Source organism: Typopeltis vanoorti, chromosome 5 (genome assembly GCF_054136105.1).
Source record: "Typopeltis vanoorti isolate ZY-2024b chromosome 5, IOZ_Tvanoo_1.0, whole genome shotgun sequence".
Taxonomy (NCBI): Eukaryota; Metazoa; Arthropoda; class Arachnida; order Uropygi; family Thelyphonidae; genus Typopeltis; species Typopeltis vanoorti.
Window position 1 is genome coordinate 55,977,290 of NC_143553.1, and position 20,568 is coordinate 55,997,857.

Below are 20,568 nucleotides of genomic sequence, written 5' to 3' on the forward strand. Positions count from 1 at the left end.
ACGAGCAGTAACAAGAAACTGTTCAAACCAGTTTTAACTGATGGATCTGAGAGTTGGGTTAGAAATAAAACATTCAATCAAAGACCAGAGCTATGAGATTTTTGAGGCAAATTAGATGGCATCAGTGACTGAAACATATTAGAAAGCAACTTGATATTGTTAGCATTCAAGACTGTGTTATCATATTCTCAGAGTTATGGTGGTATGATTGCATAAACAGAACAACAGAGGAAAAGTTAGCAAAACAAGTGTTACATGCCAGTGTTCATGAAGGAGATCTAGAGAAAGCCAAAATCTAGGTGAATTGAAGTGGTTAGTAGTGCCTTAGAAGTTTCTTGAACGTGTTTTGGCCATAGTCCACTTGAGCAAAGCATATAACTCATGATCTGCTGGCTCCCGTACTCCCACCCTTTACTAATAGGTCATATTTTACCACCAGCAGTGAGATTTGATATGCTACCCTAAGTGCAAAATTGCAGAGTAGTTGGCATAACATACACAGCCTTAATATTTTTCAGTGAAAATTTAAGTCTCAGGAAAATTACAATATGTTCAAATCTTAATCTACGTATAAGTTTATCTACAAGAACCTGTGGTTCTTTTAAATAAACTTATACGTTGGTTATAGATGAATTTAAATTTTTCAAGAAATGAAAACGTATACTAAAATATTAATTAAAAAAATTTAATCAATATCTTTCAATATTTTGGCAATGTTAATGCATGCACATATCATAACACTATGATATGTACACATAGGCACTAACAGTGAGCAAATGAGGCCGAACAAGGCAACTGGTGTTGGGCCTAGAGTCCTAAAGGTGCTGCCCCCCTTAGTGGGCTAAACTGGGTTGTCTTGGCTGTTGGGCTGATGTTCTAAGGATGCAAGCTTCCCAAATTTGGGGCAGTCTCATGCACCCAAATTTGTTGAGATTTGGGAAGTTTTTTTACAGCTGAGGCTGATTCCAGGAACAATCTTTCAAATTTATATTTGCTACAGTGTTGTAAAGTGGCTTTCTTCCAGTGTATTCTGTGGTGGGTATCTGGTGCATGGTCCGGAAGTCCTGAGTGGCTGTATTGGTGAAACTGGATGTAGTCTTTGTGTTCGGATATCCTGATATTAGCTGTCCTTCATGTTTGGCCATTGTAGGACAGTTTACAACTGCAAGGGACCTGGTATTCTCCAGGTAGGTCTAGAGGAAGTGGCTGGTCTTTGGTGGAGCAGATAAGAGATGGCAATTTCTTATGTGGTTTGTAACAGATAGTCAGGTCATATTTTTTAGGATTTTTGTGAGCTTTTCAGATGTACCCTGGAATTGTGATAGATTTAGTGTAATCTCTGTTAAGAAGGGGGGATGGGGTTGTGGTTAACTGGTTTTAATATTTTCTGGATTTTTTGGGGGGTTTTAGCTATTGGCTAAGGTGTTAAGGATATGGTTAAGTTCAGTAGTTAGGGCATTGTTGTCTGAACAGATTAATTTAGCCCTTTTATATAGGGTTTTTATAAATCATATTGTTGTGGGGAGGAGAGTTTGCTGGTGAATGTATCTATCTGTATGGGTCGGTTTTCTGTAAATAGAGAAAGCCAGGGATCCATCAGGCTGGCATGTAATCAGAGTGTCTATAAAAGAGAGACTGTTGTTTTCTTTTTCCATGGTGAACTGGATTCTGGGGTGTTGATTGTTTAAGTATGTTAGGAAGTTGTGGAGTGTGTCTAAGCCATGTGGCCAAATAGCGAACACATCTACATAGCGTAGCCAGACAGTGGGGTTTTGTGGGGCTGAGTTTAAGGCTTTTTCTTCAAGTCTCCATGAAGAAGTTTACCAAGGATGGAGAGAATGGAGAACCCATGGCTCTACCCTCTATCTGTTTGTAGAATTTTCTTTGCCAAACGAAATAGCCTGAGTTCATGGTGAACTGAAATAGGACTGCAATATTGGGAAGAAATTGGCTTAAATGAGATCTAAGGTATCTTTGAGTGGGACATTTGTGAATGAGGAGACATCGAAATTGACCATTAAGTCAGTGTGTTGGAGTGAGAGGTAGGTTCTCTATACTGGCTTTAAAGTGGGCTGAGTTTTTAATGTGTGATGGTGTGTTGCCAGTATAATGTGTGAGCACTTTGGCTAATTTGTATGTGGGGGAACCAGTGGGACGTAATGGCACATTCTGCTTATGGATTTTTGGTAGTCCATCATATATTTGGGGGAGGGGGGGGGTCTAGAGTTGAAAGGTTTTAGTCTGCTAGTCACTTTCTCAGGCCAAGAAGTCACCTTCTTAAGGAGCCTTTCGAGTGTTCTGATTTGGGAGCTGGTGGGATCATATGCAATGGGGAGATAAGTAGAATGTTCTAACAGTAAAGTTGAAAGCTTACCTGTATAGTTCATTTGGTTGAGAACCAAATGAACTACACAGTGGCATTTCCCTTATCCACTTTGTGATTACTATTTTGCTATTGTTCTTCATATCTTGTAGAGCTTTTAGTTCTTCTTTAAATAGGTTGGTTTTTGGTAGTTTAGCTTTGGTAAGAACTCCAGCTACATTCAGTCTGATATTGTTAGCAATATGGATGGGAAGGTTGCGGATACCCTGTTCTACCTATATCATTATTTCTTCAGACGGTATTTTTTTCAGTGCTATGGCGAAGTTGTGACCACGTGCGAGTGCACTGAGTGCCTCAGACTTCAGGGTAATGGAAGAAAGGTTAATTATCTTGTGGAGTGGTATTTGAGGTTCAGAGGCAGAGTTCTTTTTTTAGACTTTCAGACTTTTTAATAAATTCTTTCTCTGCTGAAGTGTGAGAGACACCTGAGAAGATCGTCCAAAGGTCGTTGTTCAGCATAGCGGCAAGCTTTTCCTCTAATGCACGAATAGGCTTCATTGGTGTCGGCCAAGAGAATGCAGGTGGCAGCAATCTGTTTGCTTAGTAGGGCAAAGCTAGTGTGGCTATAAATGCAGAAAAACCTTCTGTGACGTCAAATGGTGTTTCAGTTTTACGCAGTTCGGGATCAACTTATTATCCTGGCAGCATTTTAAGAAGGTCAAGTGATTAAAGCCAACCCAATTTAGCCCACTAGGGGGCACCTTTAGGACTATGACCAACACCAGTTGCCTTCTTCAGCCTCATTTGCTCATTGTTAGTGCCTGCATGTACATATCATAGTTTTATGTTCCCAGAAGATGGCTGTGTAACATTGCCAAAATGTTGATTAAAATTTTTTAATTAATATTTTAGTATATGTTGTCATTTCCTGAAAAATTTAAAGCTACTCCTGTGGTCTTAACAGGCAAGGTGGAGCCTCCATAGCTCAGTTGGCATAAACAAAGCCCTTTGGTTGGAAAGATCTGGGTTCAATTCCCGTCCGTGATGCGAGGAACCTTTATCTGGTCTCTTTCGACTAAAGGTGAGTTAGCCAGTCTCATACAGAAGTAGAGGTTTTTTTTCACCCAGAAGTGCTGGTTTTTCATCCCTCAAAACAGGCAAACCAGCCTATGAACACACATGGATCTACAGTCATAAAATGCATACTTAATCCCTCATTAGGAGGGCTCAACCAGTCCTAAGGGGCAGTTGAGGAATGTGGAGAACCCCACACGAATAAATAAAAGCAGGCATGGTTCAGCAAAACAAAATTCATCGTGTACTTTCCCTAAATATTCATATTTGACAATATACAAGGAAAGTAGCTTTGTCAACTAAATCAGTGGTCTCATCAAGTTTAAGCAAGAAGTACATATTCTGACATAATGCAATAATATCTGATATTCCACACAGTCATACATATTAAATGTTTAATTTATCATTATAAAAGCTCCATTCTTTGCTCCCCCCCCCCCCCCATCCAGGGTAATATTTGTGATTCTGTAGCATTGGCATTTTCTCCACCACTGTTGATTAAATTAACATTGTAGGTCACTCTGCATTTTTTCTGAAAAAACTGGAGATTTCCAATGTACTGATTGCATTTGGCCTCAAAAATTTGGAGAATTTCATTGCATTCATTTGAATGAGTTTCATAACACAAAACATAATGCAGGGGATTGGGCTTGCTTTATTTCCTGTCCAGTAAAATTCCAGTTTTAAAAAATGAATGTTGTGTTTGTGTGTGTGTGTGTGTGTGTGTGCATGCATGCATGCATGCATTTTTTTTTGGGGGGGGGGGGTTGTTTTACTATATTCCTAATCATTGTTCATCACAATGCCTATTTCTAGAATTTCTTCGTAGTCCTTGTTTTTTCAAATATGATAGTCATTTGCATTAAGCACATTTTTTATCTTGACTTCATTGTTTCCTCACTATTTTTCACATTTTTTGTAATAATGTTTTCACACACTTCATGATTTGCACTTCAGAATGCCAGTTTTAATTCAACATTCCATATTATCTGTACAAAATATATTTTTTAGTCGACTAGCCTTGTATGCTAGTTACTATATTGATAAATAAAGATAAACTAATTCTTTTATCAGATTATTACAGTCTGTGTGGAAACTTATTCCTCTCAAAAATCAGATATGACCATTTCAGACTACACTTCACACTGCTGGTGACTATGCTGTGCATTTCTCAGTGTATGATGGTGACAAAGTGGCAGATATTATATTATGCATAACATAAAAAAAGTTATGCCTATTATTATATCAAAATTAAACAAATTATGTAAAATAACTTTTCTTATAGGATGTTTAATATATTGTATTCTAAACTTCATCTCTATAAATTTACAAATTAGGATTTAAAAATATTTTATTTATTAATAAAATTCTCTTGTGGCCCACCAAGGAAACTACATGGTCCACTAGGGAGTCACAGACCACACTTTGAGAAAGACCTGACAGTATTGGATAAATAATGAATTATTGGAAGAAATGGGTACTGTTGGAGAACTTTGAAACAAGTTATTCATTTTTGATAGTCTAAAGATAAGTTGTTGTTGTTGTTGTTTTTAGCATTTAATGGATGCAAGCAAGAATGGGAGGTGTTAAAATGCAATATGGCAACAGTGGTGCAAAAAAGATGAGAGAGCTAGGAGATTGAAAAAATAAAAGAAGAGTCTAGTTGATGTTGGAAATGTTAACACTTGAACAAGTGCATTGCACTGCTACATGTAAGTTGGAGAGATCGGGAAAGCTCTTGGCGAATATCTAGAAATGAAGCATGCGAAGTAAAAGAAAGATAAGAAATCAGACAAAAAAGAACATGATGTATGATGATTCCATGCTCAAAGGCATATTTGATGAGCGATTCCCAGGTCCAAAGATTTGCAACATGACTGAAGCAACATACAAGCTAGTAGAACAAGTGGATGATATAATTGTGTTAGAAGGCGAAAAGTATGACAGAGAATATGAGAGTTGTTGAGCAGGGCAAAAAAAAGAAGAGCAAAAGAGTCAAGATTGTGAGTTGCCATACAATGGCAGAAGGAGAGAGAGAGAGCTGTGATTGCAAATGAGTTATTAAGTAGATTGCATAGGAGAAATGGTGCATTATATAGATGCATGGAGGTGATCTTGATGGTTGAAAGAATTTGAACTAGGGCAAGCTCGATTGCACTTGAATGGTTTTGTCGTCAGCTGCATAAAAAAATTGTTGTTTGGTGAATCTGAATTATCAGGGAAATGAGATACATTTGTGTAGTTGCTTGAAAGCACGGGTGCATGCATTAAATTAAATAGTAGAAATTGGGAATGTAATGATAGAGTGAGAAAGGAAATGATAGCTTGTTAGGGAGCACCCCAAGAAAGGCAGGATTAATTTTGATAAGAAAGAAAAGTATAAATTGTGGATATATAGAGGGGGGTGAGATTTTTTGGTTCAAGATTCAACTCATCACATGGTAGTTGGCTGTCATGCTAAGAAACATTAGGAATAAATACAAGAAGTTTTTAGCATTAGTAGATGTAGTGAAACCAAAATGGCAGAGGAGGATACTGTTAGAGGAACTAAACGTGGTTGGTTTAATTTATTCGGGAACGACAGGCAAGATAAGGAGGGTGAAGAAATAACACTAATGATTGTAAAGGAATTAAATCCAACCAGAGTAAAAATCTTAGTGGGGTGGTGCTGGTATTGGTAATATAGGAAATAGGTTTGAGGCTGTTTGGTGTGAGATCAAGGTTAACATGACGAAATACACAGTTGGATACTGTACTGATACAGACCAGAATCATCTGAAGAGGACTATGAACAGCATAGATAAATCTAATTGATATAAGAAGGACTATCATTATGGGTGATTTTGACTATAGGGATTTAGGCTGGAGGGAGAAGAAAGAAATGAAGATGAGGGAAAATGAATTTATAGAATTATTCAGGTATAAATACCTTAAGTAGCACATGCTGTAATGGACTTGTGGTATAAGAACATTGGATCTAGTAATAGCATTTCAGAATCTCTCTCTGTAAGTGACTTGGCCATGTGAATGATCATTCAGTTATGACTTGGGAGATAACAGTGTGTGACTAAGAAGGGTCATATATGGCACTATAAGACAGATTGTTTAAATAAATGGTGGAGGTAGTGTAGAGGAATCAAAAGTGCATGGAAATTAGCCAGAGGGTTGTTAAACAAAGCTATATCTGACTGAATTCCTAAAGTTAGGAGAATTAATTGTTTGGGAGTTAAATGGATGGCTGAAGAAGGCAAAATTAGATTATGAAAAATTAGCTGAACAGGCCAAAGAATTTTATCACTGTGGCAAGTAAAAGGAAGAAAAACCTACATGAATGCAGATGACAGAAAAATCTGAGATGCACAAGAAATAGCTTGAGTTATTAATAGTAAGGTATATATTCTAGACAAATCTGCTAGCTCTCTGGATGTCAGAGCAGGAATTCGAGGAAAGAATAGAAATATTAAACCTGTTACAAGAGATTGACTCAGATGCAGCTGTTGAAATGTAAGGGATAAAAAGAGTCTGCAGTGCCCCTGATCCAGCACATGCAGAATTGTTGATGAGTGGAAGAAGAGCAAGATAATTCCTTGTGCACTGGTTGAGCTAAGACAGGTGAATCCTAAACCAATTAGAATCTGGTGTGGTGGTCAAGATATTGGAAGGGCTGGTTAAGAATCGCATTCAAAGGTGAATAAATAACACTGGGATCCTCAATAGAAGAAGCATGGTTTTGTGAAAGGTAGACCTTGCTTTAACACTCAGCTATATAGTTCTATAATTTCTCGATTTTGCAAAGATACTTGACAGGATTCTACGCTGGAAGTTGTTGTACAAACTCAAAGGGATGAGTTTTGCAAAATAAACTTATAATATTGATTGGCGATTGGCTGCCAGACAGATATCACAAAGTGATGTAAGTCTGATGAAAGTGATAACCAATGATGTAGCACAGGATTTTGTACTTGGGTAAATGTTGTTTAACATGTGTGTTAATGATATTGGGAAGATCTTCAGAGCATGATATTTAGTTATTTGCTAATGAAGCAGACTTAGGAAGACTGATAAGAAATGTAGCTGATACAGAATTCTTCTAGACTGATTTGAACAGATTGCTTGTATGGGCAAATGATAATGAATGTCAGTTCGATGATCCTAAGTGTCAAGTTATGCATTTTATATTGAGAACTTTACAGACAGAGTATTGTATTAATGAGAATTAAAAAGTACTCATTGAATCTTGAAACCATAGGATTTTTTTGTGGACTGCAAGTTCAAGCTTAGAAGTCACATTTCTAAGATGACTAAATCATTTCATTGTACTATAGAACTACAAACTTTCTGTGAAACTTGATCACCTGCAATCCAGCTATCCAAATAGTGAAGTCATCTTCCTGGGCAACCTGAACATCCACAATTCCAACTGGCTCCCCTGCTCCAACACCACTGACCAAATGGATGAGAAGCAGAAATCTTTGCTATAAGTATAACCTAACACAAATCGTACATCTACCCACTCAAATTCCTGATAACCCCTCTTCATTCTCCAGATACTCTTGATCTCTTTTTGACCAGTTCTCCTTCCAGATACACTATATAGATCACCTCTCCTCTCGGCAACTCAGACCACAATCTTTTACCTCTCTCTCACAGAATGCCCCTCCTCCAACCACTCCCAACCTCACATGCTCTTCATCCCCCCCCCATTCAACCAGGGCTATGGGTTGAATGGGGGGATGAAGGTCTTCATACCAGTGAGAATAATTTCTGCAACTTGTTTGTAACTGGTTAGGGTTAGTTGAGTGGAAGTTGAAATAGTCATACCATGGAAAGGAGGAGCAGAAACTCTAGTGGTCATCCCAATTTCAACTTCCACTCAACTAACCCTAACAGCTACAAACAAGTTGCAGAAATTATTCTCACTGGTATGAAGGCCTTCATCCCCCCATTCAACCCATAGCCCTGGTTCAACCAAAAATGTATCAAAGCAGTCGAATCAAAAAAATTCAGCTTCCTGCATGTGACTTGCATCAAGAACTCTAGCTTTATACTCTGCCTATGCCAAAAGCATGCAACATGTGTGAATCAGTCATCAGAAGATCCAAATCAGATTTTATCAAGGCCAACAGCAGAAAACTTACCTCCTGTCCTGATGGAATCTGTATCTTCTGGTCCCTTGCTAAGGCTGCTGGACACAACTTCTGCTTCTCTCTCTCTCTCTCATCCTTATGGCACTGCTGTTATTTCACCCAAAGATAAGCTGACCTCCTGGTATCACTCTTTTCCTCAAACTCTTGTATAGATGACCAAGGGAAATTGCCTCCTACCATATTAGAATCCAAACACCATATGCCTCCTATAATTTTTTGGCAAAAATACATCAGATTGCCATCCTTCAGTCTCACTACCACTCTGTATTGGGTAGTCAGCTTTCTCTCTGGTCATTCTCTGCAAGTCATGGTAAATGGCTCCCTCTCTTCAGGATTCACCACCAATGCTGGAATAGCTGAAGGCTCTGTCCTATCACCTGCTCTATTTCTCATGTACATAAATGATCTGCTCACAATAACCACTAATCCTATTCACGGTGTTGCACATGATAGTACTCTCCACTCATCCTACTCATCTGACAAACCATGCAATACTCTGACATCTCAGGCTACAAGATCATCTATAACTAGTGCCTTGAACATTAATTTATGTACTATCCTTTAAGTCCGCACAGTTAGCCTAGTGGCTATGCGCTTCGCAACCATATGCCTGGGGAAGGAGTGTCCTAGGTTCGATTCCCTTCGCTGACGTGAGGAGCTGAAGGATCTTCCTCAGTCATAGTTAGCCAGTCTTGGGCGTGGACAGCAGGGTTTTCCCCCCAGTTGATTCTGGGGTTTTTCATCCCACAAAGCAGGCAAACTGGCCTTGAGAACTCAACACTACAGGCCATAGGATACACCAGGGCATAAGACTGACCACCTTATCCTGTAAACAGAGTGAGGTCCAATGAACAATGGACCCTCGACACCGCAAGGTAAAAGAGGGTATAAGGAAGATGAGATGATGATGATGATGGCTATCCTTTAATGGAGTGAAGACAACCTTGTCATGTTCAGTGCCACCAAAGCAGTCTTGCCTTTTCTTGCACAGAAAAGATCCCAGCTCACCTATCCTTACCCTTATAATATACAAATCACCAGACAAGATTAGATCTCTTTGCTTGGGCTAATGTTACCTCCAATCTTTCCTGACATAAACACATCACATAAATAACCTCTTCAGCAGCCAAGATGCTTGGTATTCTCTTTTGTTCAAGAGCCTACTTTACACCCAATCAGTTCTTTTAACTATATAAAAATCCACCCATATTTAGAATACTGCTCACATGTATGAGGTGGTGCACCTAAAACTTCCCTTAAAATCCTTGATACTATCCAGAGGTGAGCAGTTAGGCTCATAGATGATCCCTCTGTTACTGATTCACTTCAAACTCTATCTCACAGACACAGTATTTCAGTACTGTGTCTCTTCTACTGATACTTGCATGGTCATCATCATTCCTCCACTTTCTGTTGCACCTTAATACTAGAGCAGCAGTTGCCTAGCATCCTTGTACTATAGAACTACAAACATATTGAACATACTTCTATTCTTTCTCTTTTATTCCATCCACCCTGTTTTCTGGAACAGCCTTTCTCATGAAGCATTCCCAAACAACAACAACCTGCAACTCTTCAAAAAAAAATATCAGTAAACTTCTCTCTTTGTCCTGATCTACATCCCACACACAGCACTGATATGCTTATAGGTCCTTTGGTCTCTCATATCTCATATATGGGACAAATATAAAAATAAATAAATGTATGAGTATTTGAGAAAGAACTCAAATGGAAGATTAGATTTAAAATTAAATTATTTTATAATTTAATTGTAAATGATTGGAGTAGAGCTCTCATAATACCCATATATAAAAAGGGAAATAAAACTGAATGTGAGAATTACAGAGGTATTTCCCTACTGAGTGTTCCAGGCAAGATTTATGGTTGAGAAATGGTTGAGAAGAATTGTGGAAGAAAAGCTTGGTGAACAACAAGCTGGATTCAGGCCAAATAGAGGCTGTCAGGATCAGATCTTCACTTTACGACAAATAGTTTTGTCAATTTGGAAAAGGCATATGACAAGGTGCCAAGAGAGAAGCTATTCAATATGCTGCAGTTATATGGTGTCAATGGGGCATTATATCAAGCAATACTTAGTCTTTATTTGATTTGTAAGTCAGCAGTTAGAATTGAAGGAAGTACAGGAAGATGTTTTAATGTTAAATCTGGTGTGAGACAATGATGTACATTATCCTCTCTGTTATTCATTATCTATATGGATCACATTATGAAGGAAAGTGGTATTAAACATGATATCAAAATGGAGATGTTAATGTCAGCTCTTTGCTTTATGCAGACGATGTTATATTGCTAAATAAATCCGCTACAAGTCTGCAAGATTCCCTGACTAAATTGAATAACTGTTGTAATAGATATGGTATGAAGGTCAGCAATAAAAAGACAAAGACAATGAAAATAGGCAGAATCATTGAAAATGTCAATGTGAACGGAGAATCTGTGGAAAAAGTAAAACATTTTAGCTACTTAGGCAGATTTTTAGTGAAGATGGTATATTAAATATGGAAATAGACAACAGAATCAACAAAGCTGGTATGATAGGAAGTCAACTGAATAAATTCATATGGAATAAGAGAGAAATTAGTTGGAACATTAAATTAGCTGTATACAAAACAGTCTTCAAACTGATTTTAACTTATCGATCTGAGAGCTGGGTCAGAAGTAAAACACTTGACCAAAAGACTAGAGACCGCAAATATGAGAGTCCTGAGAAAGATTATAGGTATGAACAGATGGCATCAAAGGCAATATCATATTAAGAATGAGGATATATGGAAAGAACTTGAATTGTGAACATCCAGGAATGCGTTAGCAGAGCTAATCTCAAGTGGTATGGTCACTTAAACAAAATGGACGAAGAAAGATTAGCAAAACAAGTGTTCTCTGCCAGGTTGGCAGGAAAACGACCCAGAGGAAGACCAAGATATAGGTGGATTGATACTGTACAAAATGCCTTAGATCTTATAGAAATATAAGATCTGATAATGTTGGAGTCTTGAGAAATAACAGACTGATTTGGGGGAATATTGTAGATAGGAAATTAGTAATGATGTAAATGTTTTCATGTAGTACTATTATATCCTGCACACCCCTTGAGGGTACATGGCAGGAATTTGATGATAATGATGATGATGATTAAATTAAAATTACATTATAATAATTATATTAATGGTGTTGCATTTAAGTTTCATATATATTATGTAGATCTCTTTGCTTGGACTAATGTTTACCTCCAGTCTTTCCTGACATAAACGCATCACATAAATAGCCTCTTCAGCAACCAAGAAACTTGGTATTCTCTTTTGTTCCAAGAGGCTACTTTACAACCAACGGCCTCTTAACTATATATAAATCCACCCATATTTAGAATACTACTTGCATTTCTGGGGTGGTGCACCTAAAACTTTCCTTAAAATCCTTGCTACCATCCAGAAGTGAGCAGTTAAGTTCATAGATGATCACTAGATGGGAAGCTTAAGGGTCAAGCTGTATAATTGACAGGATATCTTCACACAGCCTTTAAAGGAATGAGAAGAAATCACCTTCTTATTGTGCACCCTGATAGGTATCTACCTGGATACTGAACGAACAAGGATGGGCTGGCAATTTGGGATTTAGTCGACCAAATTATATTCTTATTGACTTAAACCAAAATACAAAATGATGATACAACATGACAGAATTTCATGCTGGCTGGGGCGTCGCCCAATTAAACAATGCCTCCGTTGTTTTCGCCAAGGAACCAAGGTAATCAGTGAAAAGTCGGCTACTGGAACAAATCCTAAAATGCACCACAACTCAATATCACCAGAGTTCAAGATCAGTACTATCAACATAAGAAGCCTGAATGGCAAAGAAATGTAGCTAGTTGAGGAATTGGATAAGTACCAGATCGACATAATAGGGGTGACTGAAACAAAATAAAACTAATAATAATGGCAAATACCTGTTGGATTTCTGCTCAGGACATGGACTGGTTATTACTAACACAATGTTCCAACATAAAAATGTGCACAAATTCACATGTAGAGAAGATTCAAGGAATAAGAAAAGTCTCATTGACTATGTTATTGTTGATAGTGATGTTTTATGCAGAGTGTACAGAGAATTTGAAATTGGAAGTGATCACCATTTAGTCTTGAGCAGGATAAAATTCAGTTCAATTCAAAATTGAAAAGAAGAAAAAAAAGAATAAAAGTTTCCTTAAGAAACTCAATGTCAACTTGTAAGACGGTTTTAAAGCGAATAAAAGTTGAGCATCTCTCAGATATGAATTGTAGACTGAAATATGCAAACATTATTCAAGAAAGAATGAAAGAGTTTGGGAACAGGAATGAAATCTTTGAGATTCAGTGGCAAGCTCTGAAGAAAACATTAATTGATTCAGCCAGAGAAGGCATGTGGTGAGGTTGTCTGTAAGGATAGAAAAATCAAAACTCCATGGTTGACACAGGAAGTTAAAGAGACAGTGAAGGAAAAGAAGAAAGCATATCAAAAGTTCTTCCTGGCGAATAAATCAGCTTGTGCTCTTAGAGAATACAGAGGCAAATGTAAGAAATGGCCTTGAATCCAGCTTGTTTTCAACAAGCTTCCCTTCCACAATTCTTCTCAACTGTTTCTCAAGTATACTTGCATAAATCTTGCCAGGAACACTCAGTAGGGAAATAGCTCTGTAATTCTCACAATCCGTTTTATTTCCCTTTTTATACATGGGTACAAAGAGAGCACTACTCCAATCATCTGGAACTTGTCCTGCAACTGTAAGACTTTTACTCCATATTCATCAAGGATATATTTTTCTCTAGTTTTCATATCACTTTTATCATCTCTAATTCATTTTACAGCACTCTTTCCTCCATTTCTGCTTCTTCAACAACCTCCAGAATATCTTTACACCTTCTTGATATTTATTTTCTATTTTCTTACCAAAGTCTTCCATTGATTTTTGTTTAGCTAGTTTTACACAGTGTTTTTTGCTGTGTAAAAGGTATTAAACATGATATCAAAATTAGAGATGTTAATGTCACCTCCTTGCTTTATGCAGATGATGTTATACTTTTAAATAAATCTGCTACAAGTCTGCAAGATTCCCTGACTAAATTGAATAACTGTTTTAATAGATATAGTATGAAAGTCAGCAATAACAAGACAAAGATAATGAAAATAATCAGAAGAATTGAAAATATCAACTGCATTGTGAATGGAGAACCTGTTTAAAGAAAAAAGTTCCTTAGAAGATAAAAATATAAAATCTGATAATTGGAGTCTTGACAGCTAACAGATTGATTTGGAGAAAAATTGTAGATAGGAAGTTAGTAATGATGTAAATTTTTCATGTAGTATTATCATATCCTGTAAACCCCTTTAGGCTAAATATCAGGAATTTGATGATGATTTAAAATATGATTAAATTATTATCTTTTCAGTGTTAAAAAAAATGAAATTATTTATTTTATTATCTTGTGTAGATTGCTTATTTGTTTTCTATAGGTTTTATTAAATGTCAAGAATCACATTTATCCACATTCTTTTGCCGAAGCATATCCTGCAGAGGTAATAAATAATATTATTATATTAAAGTATTTAGTAGTTATTACTATTAGACATTTGCTTTCACCCTATTTCTGTTTAAATTATTATTATTATTATTATCTGAAACCTCCAGGGAGTCAAGGACTCATCGCGAGAGGCTGTAAATTACCCAACCCAGCTATCATTACTTCCCTTAAATTCGTTTACAATAGATGCACTCGCTACCCCTAAGGGCAACTTATTTCACTCACTCACTGCTCTCTGGGAGGAAAAACCCTTTCTTTACTTGTTGATTTCCAACATCATATATGCCTACTTTTAATTTACTGGTGAATGTAATCTCCATTATTATTCATGGAGGTTTCAAGGTTCTTTTATTGAGCATTGAATTCATGTTAATTAAACTCAAGGTCATTCCAATACATATAAGGAGAAAACATTTTACGAGAAATGGAAATACCATCTGAATCTCTCTCTCTCTCCCTCTCCATGGATTGATTGGTAAAATCTTTCACCTTCCACTCCAAATGGATTTGTCATCTGCCAGATATTTGATCTATTGAATAGGTTGCCTGCCTTTCAGTTAGTGGATGAATATTCTTGGACATTCATGTGGCCTTTTTTCCCTTCAATTTTCCTTCAGTTATTGTCAAGAGAACAGTAACGTCTTCCTAGCCATTTTTAATCTCATCTGAATACTGATAAGAATTTTTCACCCTTTTCTCCTGTTCTTTTCTCTGTCCAGTTCACAAGTTCAAATCTCCTCTAGTACTCTATGTCAAAGACTTTCCATTTGTTCCTTTCTTTTTGATCATTGTTCCAGTTTATAAAACATAGAATGCTCTGTATCATTTGTAGGAGTCCCCCCCCCCCTGAGGATGCCACACAAACTACATTCCAGGCCTTTCCAGTGACATACAAGGTATGTCACTGGAAAGGTATGCTGATTACTTACAACTTTACAACACCAACCCCTTCTCAGAAGAAACTATCCAAGCAGGAGAAAAATATGTTCCAAGATGGCAGAGAAAAGGCATCCCTCATGGAAAAAAGAAATAGAAGCCCTTGATATGACCCATAGCAGCAGAAAGGCATGGAACTTTATCAGCAGAATTAGGAAGGATTTCACTAAGCCATATGAGCATCTTCAGGTAACAGCTAATCAAATTGTTCACCACCTGCTGCTGAATGGAAAATTCCCTAAAAAGCACACAAGAAAGAAGATACTTAGAACTCCAAGCGAGGAACAAAATAAGATTAACTCAGATTTCACCATCACTGAACTCAACACTGCCATAAACCTATTAAAACCTAGAAAATCTGCAGGCCTTGATGATGTCTGTAATGAACAGATTAAACATTTTGAAACAGGACTAAAGTGGTTATTAAACCTGTACAACACTTGCTAAGAACCCTAACGATACCCACTATCTGGAGGCATGCCAAAGTGGTGGTCTTTCTGAAACCAGGGAAAACTCCAACAGAAGCAAAAAATTACAGACCTATAACACTACTCAGCAACCTCTTTAAACTCTATGAACGATTAATTTTGAATAAGCTACAACCCCTAATCGAACCCCATCTTATTGCTGAGCAGGCTGGCTTTAGACCAGGCAAATCTTGCATATCACAAATTCTCAAACTCACTCAATATATAGAAAATGGTTATGAGCAAAAACTCGTCACAGGAGCAGTCTTTGTAGACCTAACTGCAGCATTGAATGAAAGCTGCCGCTTAATTACAGGATGCCTGAAACCAACACCACTAAAAGACCTGTATACTTTGGCTGGTATTGCACCCCCTTCAATTCAAAGATCTGCATTCTCAGCTGATTAAAGAGACAGACAAATGAATGACGAATGCCACCAACTATTCAGCCAGACCGCAGTGCCCAAAGACTAAGATCCTGACATAGCACAGCATAATGCTGTGCTTTGCTGACAACCTGTAAGCACTGTTCACAAAATTGTGAGCCAAATTCTGCACTGTTATCCTTACAAGATTTTCCACATTCAGTAATGCTTAATCCTGATTGGGGTGCACAAGAAACATTTGCCCTGCAGTTTTTTGATCAGACTGAACTTAGCTGGACAATGACTGGCCATGTAACATTTTCTGGACTAGCTCACTTCCATCTGAACAGTGCTGTTAATACACACATCTGCAGAATTTGGGCAACCACTTCAGGACTCAATGCAATAATTTCAGCCCTTATTTCATATATCTCCTCAGTGTTAATAATAGGACTCTAGCTTTAATGTAGTAGGGTTTCCCCCCACTCTCTTCACCATAAGAGGTTGAGAAGCAGGTTGTGGAAGGACTGGAAGAGGAGGATACAAAGGTGAGGAAGTGATTATAGCAGGGCAGTGATGCATTGAAAGACGATGGGGATAAGAATATGAATGGCAATCAGAATCAGGGAAACTGGGGTGGTCAGGCATGGTTGTGAATGAGGTATCAATGCTGCCACCTGTTGGTGAAAGTGATCATGAAGTATTGGTTTGGATGGTAATTAAACAGGAAAAGTTATCAAGAAGATCTATTACAAATTATAGTTTTCTTTTAATTAATATTTAGTATACATTTGTAATTTCCTGAAATAATAGTCATGTATTACCAACATATAAGTTTATCAGCAAGAAAACTCTTTAAAGCAAATCAAAGAAAAAAAAATGGACTGGACTGCTTGAACATGCCAAAAATGGGCCCACTACATGAAAATCCTCTTATTAAAAAAAAAAAAAGATTGAATGTGTGCCACAGAGAGGATCAAAGGCATAAGACATACCTCCAGACCCATTTAATAGATGGCATGGAGTTACATGTGTGTGTGTGTTTATATGTGTTATTGGTATTTGTATATACACTGCTTGGAAAGAAGTCAATGGATCTCCTCCTCCCCCCCCCAGGCAAGGTGCTCGTGCCTTGTAGTGAGTCATTATTATTATTTGATACCCCCAGGAAGTCCAAGGACTCATCGAGAGAGGTGTCAACTCTGTCTCCACCATTCAATCACCTACTGACCACAACTACATCAATACCATCTACCGCCGACCTCCACTGGTATTTCCACAGACCATCACAAACGTCCATGCCCGCAGCAGGATTCGAAGCCGCAGCCTTTTGGCTGGAGAGCAGATACACTATCCACTCGGCCAACCAGTCCGGCAATGTGTTTGTAAATTGGAGGAATATGATGTTCCTTATTCAGTGCAACCATGTCAGGTGAAATGGCTGTGAGAAGGTAACTGACAAAGTTTGAAAGAGGCATTATGTTAGGATGCCATGTTGCTTGCCTATTTGTTTGGCAAATTGTTGACAAATTGGAACATCCTGGGTCAACAATCGGTGATACCATACTGAGGGAGTCGACTGCAAGTGGTACACATATTGTACAACCCACCATACTCAGAGAATGTGACTGTAGGGTACCATGAAGGATAATCTGTAAAAAGTGCCATTCATCGGCCAACACATTCCATACGGATTTCCGGGCATTGACTGGTACAGGAATCTGTGCAAAAAACATTCAGAATCAAAGCTCGCAACATGGGTTTCCATGGTTGGATCTCAATATGCAAGCCCCACGTTACCTGAACCAACATGAAGCATCGTCTTCTGTGGTGCAAAGAGCTTGTACAATGGGATGTGGAAGCTTTTAATGTTCTGTTACGGAGTGACGAATTGTGTTATGCTTTTTACCGAGCAGATAGATGGGTGTGAGTGTGGCAGATGTCTGGTGAACATCTCTAATCAGAGTGCATAACCCCCAACTATGAAATTCGGAGGTGACAATATGATGGTATGCTCCTGTTTTTCCTGGTTTGGCGTTTGACCTCTGTTTGTGGTGTCACAAACATTGAACTCCAAGATGTATCTGAACATTCTGGGCAATGCATTTCTTCCTACTTTGTGGAGTTTCTACGGAACTGACGATTGTCTCTTTCAGCATAATAATTCCGTGTCGTAAGGCTGTTTCTGTGACTGCTTGGTTAGTGGACATGAATTTCACTACATTAACTGACTTCCACAGAGCTCTGATTTCAACCCTTTTGAACATCTGTGGGATGAACTGAAACGTCATGTAAAAGGTCAAGGGATGTCTGCCTCACAACAGTCCAGAACCTCATTACATGTCTACAGGAAGAATGGTCCAAGATTCCCATTGATTACTGTCATAGGCTTGTGGAAAGGATGACCCATAGGATTACTGCAGTCATTGTAGCAAAAGGAGGTCTTGCATCCTATTAAGTTGGGTTCCATAGTATAAAGAATAAACAAGCCATGGATATAATATATATATATACGAAGGTGGTCTGAAAAGTTCTCGGCCTAACAATAAAAAAAAAAAAAAAAAAAAATTTATAATTTCAAAATTATTTTTATTTTTCAACATAATCTCCCTTAAGACTAATACATTTATTCCAGCACCATTATCCTATCCGTGTAGTGGTTCTCAGTAAGATCTGCAAAATATCCCTCGACAGCTGCAATCACCTCTTCATTCCCATTAACCAGCGAGGAAGAGTTTTAGTTTTGGGAAGAGATAGAAGTCAGAGGGAGCCAAATCTAGGGAATAGGGAATGTTCCAATAATTCATAGTGCAGATCCCTTAATTTTCCAATTACTAAAACACCTTTGTAGACAGGTGCATTGTCCTGATGAAAAATGATTTTTTTCTTCTTCCAACCAGGTCTTTTCTCGCGAATTTTTTTGTCTAGTCTGGTTAAAAGATCGGAATAATATTCCACAGTTATTGTTTTACCCTTTTCAAGATAATTAATAAACAAAATGCCTTTAGCATCCCGAAACACCGATGCCATGACCTTTCCTGCTGATGGAACCGAACTTTGTCTTCTTTGGCACTGAACAACCATTACACACAGAATTCAAACAGCAGTCTTTTTGACTGCTGTTTGAATTCTGGTGTGTAATGGTGAATCCAAATCTCATCCATAGTAATAAATCTATGCACAAAATCAGTTTTATTCTTGTTAACCTTTCAGTGAATAACCACCTTTTTGAAGTTGGTTTCCTATCAACCTATCAACCTAGTGGTTTCTCGGCATAACCGAAGCTTTTTCTTCTTGGTAATCAAAGAGTTAAAATGCTCCAAGCACTGTTCAGATTTTCATACAAGTACGTTTTTGATCTGCTGTGAGCAAGCATGGCACCCGTCTTTCACAAAGCTTTTTCATTTGCAATTCTTCGTGCAAAATATATCCTACACGTCTTTGACTCGTTCGTCATCCAATACCATATCGTGCACTTGATCAATGATTTCTGGTGTTGTTACACTTTTTGGATGTCCTTCACATGGATCATCTTCAAGGCTGGTACGGCCACATGTAAACATAGGTTTCTGAAGCTAAAGTGTTGTTTGTATCCCTTGAAATGAATAAATAGTTCTTGTTAAAAGAAGGTTTAATGACAAAAGAAATTCATTTGAAGTTCATAAAAGTTTATGGGCACTCTTCGAATGAATTTCTTTTGGCGTTAAACCTTCTTTTAACAAGAACAATTTAATCATTTCAAGGGATACAAACACTTTTGCTTCAGACAGCTGTATAAAACAAACTACTTGATAGAATGACTTGCAATTTCACATGGATGCTTATGACAGATGTACCAACTTAGAAAAAAAATCTTGCTGATAGTGTTGCCATCTAAGGTCGAGGCCAAGAACTTTTCAGACTACCCTCATATATACATATATATAGGTGTTTTTTTTTTTTATAGTCATTGTATGTAATTAGTAACTTAATTTCCAGATATCTTCTTTTTTTGCTAGATCTTCATTTTATCTTTTAACATCATTACTGTTTCTTAAGCTGTCTTCTAATAAGATTTTTTTTCTTTTTTAGGTACATTTTGCAGAATATTCCAAGTATATTTTTTATATTTTATTTTTTTTTTATATTTTTTTCCCCCAGTCTCTATGCTTATTATAAACCTACTGCATCCACGCGGTTAGCCTAGTGGCTATGCACTTCGCAACCATATGCCTGGGGGAAGGAGTGTCCTAGGTTCGATTCCTGGTGACAACGTGAGGAGCGTAAGGATCTTCCTCAGCCATAGCCAAGTTAGCTGGTCTTGGGTGTGGACAGCAGGGTTCCCCCCCCCAGTTTATCTGGGTTTTTCATCCCGCAAGCAGGCAAACTGGCCCCGTGAACACACATGGATACAGTCCGGAATACTTAAGACAATCCCTCCAGCCATAGGACTGAATTGTTAGCTATGCCAGTGCTGAGCCTGAATAAAAATAAGGGGAAATTGAGGTGCCATACCTCCCCATAAAAGGGAGCTCATGGCCGTTGAATCACCATACGAAATGAATGAAATAAATAAACCTACTGTCACTGGGCATTGCAAAAAATTTGTTGAGACAATTCAGTTTTGGTTTTAATTACACTGAATGGAAGGACAAAATGTAAGGAAAACATTTTGAAGTTAATGATGACATTTTGTCATTA

At 37.7% G+C, this 20,568-nt stretch overlaps 1 protein-coding gene across 4 annotated transcripts in view; it reads left to right on the forward strand.

Annotated features, from left to right (window-relative positions):
- The window catches only part of LOC150106429 (eukaryotic translation initiation factor 2-alpha kinase 3-like), a 326,794-nt gene that overhangs the window by 281,095 nt on the left and 25,131 nt on the right, over positions 1–20,568 (forward strand). For all 4 annotated transcript variants that reach the window (XM_090393133.1, XM_090393132.1, XM_090393130.1 and 1 more), the window contains one exon: positions 14,053–14,115. In XM_090393133.1, coding sequence (XP_090249259.1) covers positions 14,053–14,115 — 63 coding nt within the window. The remainder of the gene's footprint in view (positions 1–14,052; positions 14,116–20,568) is intronic.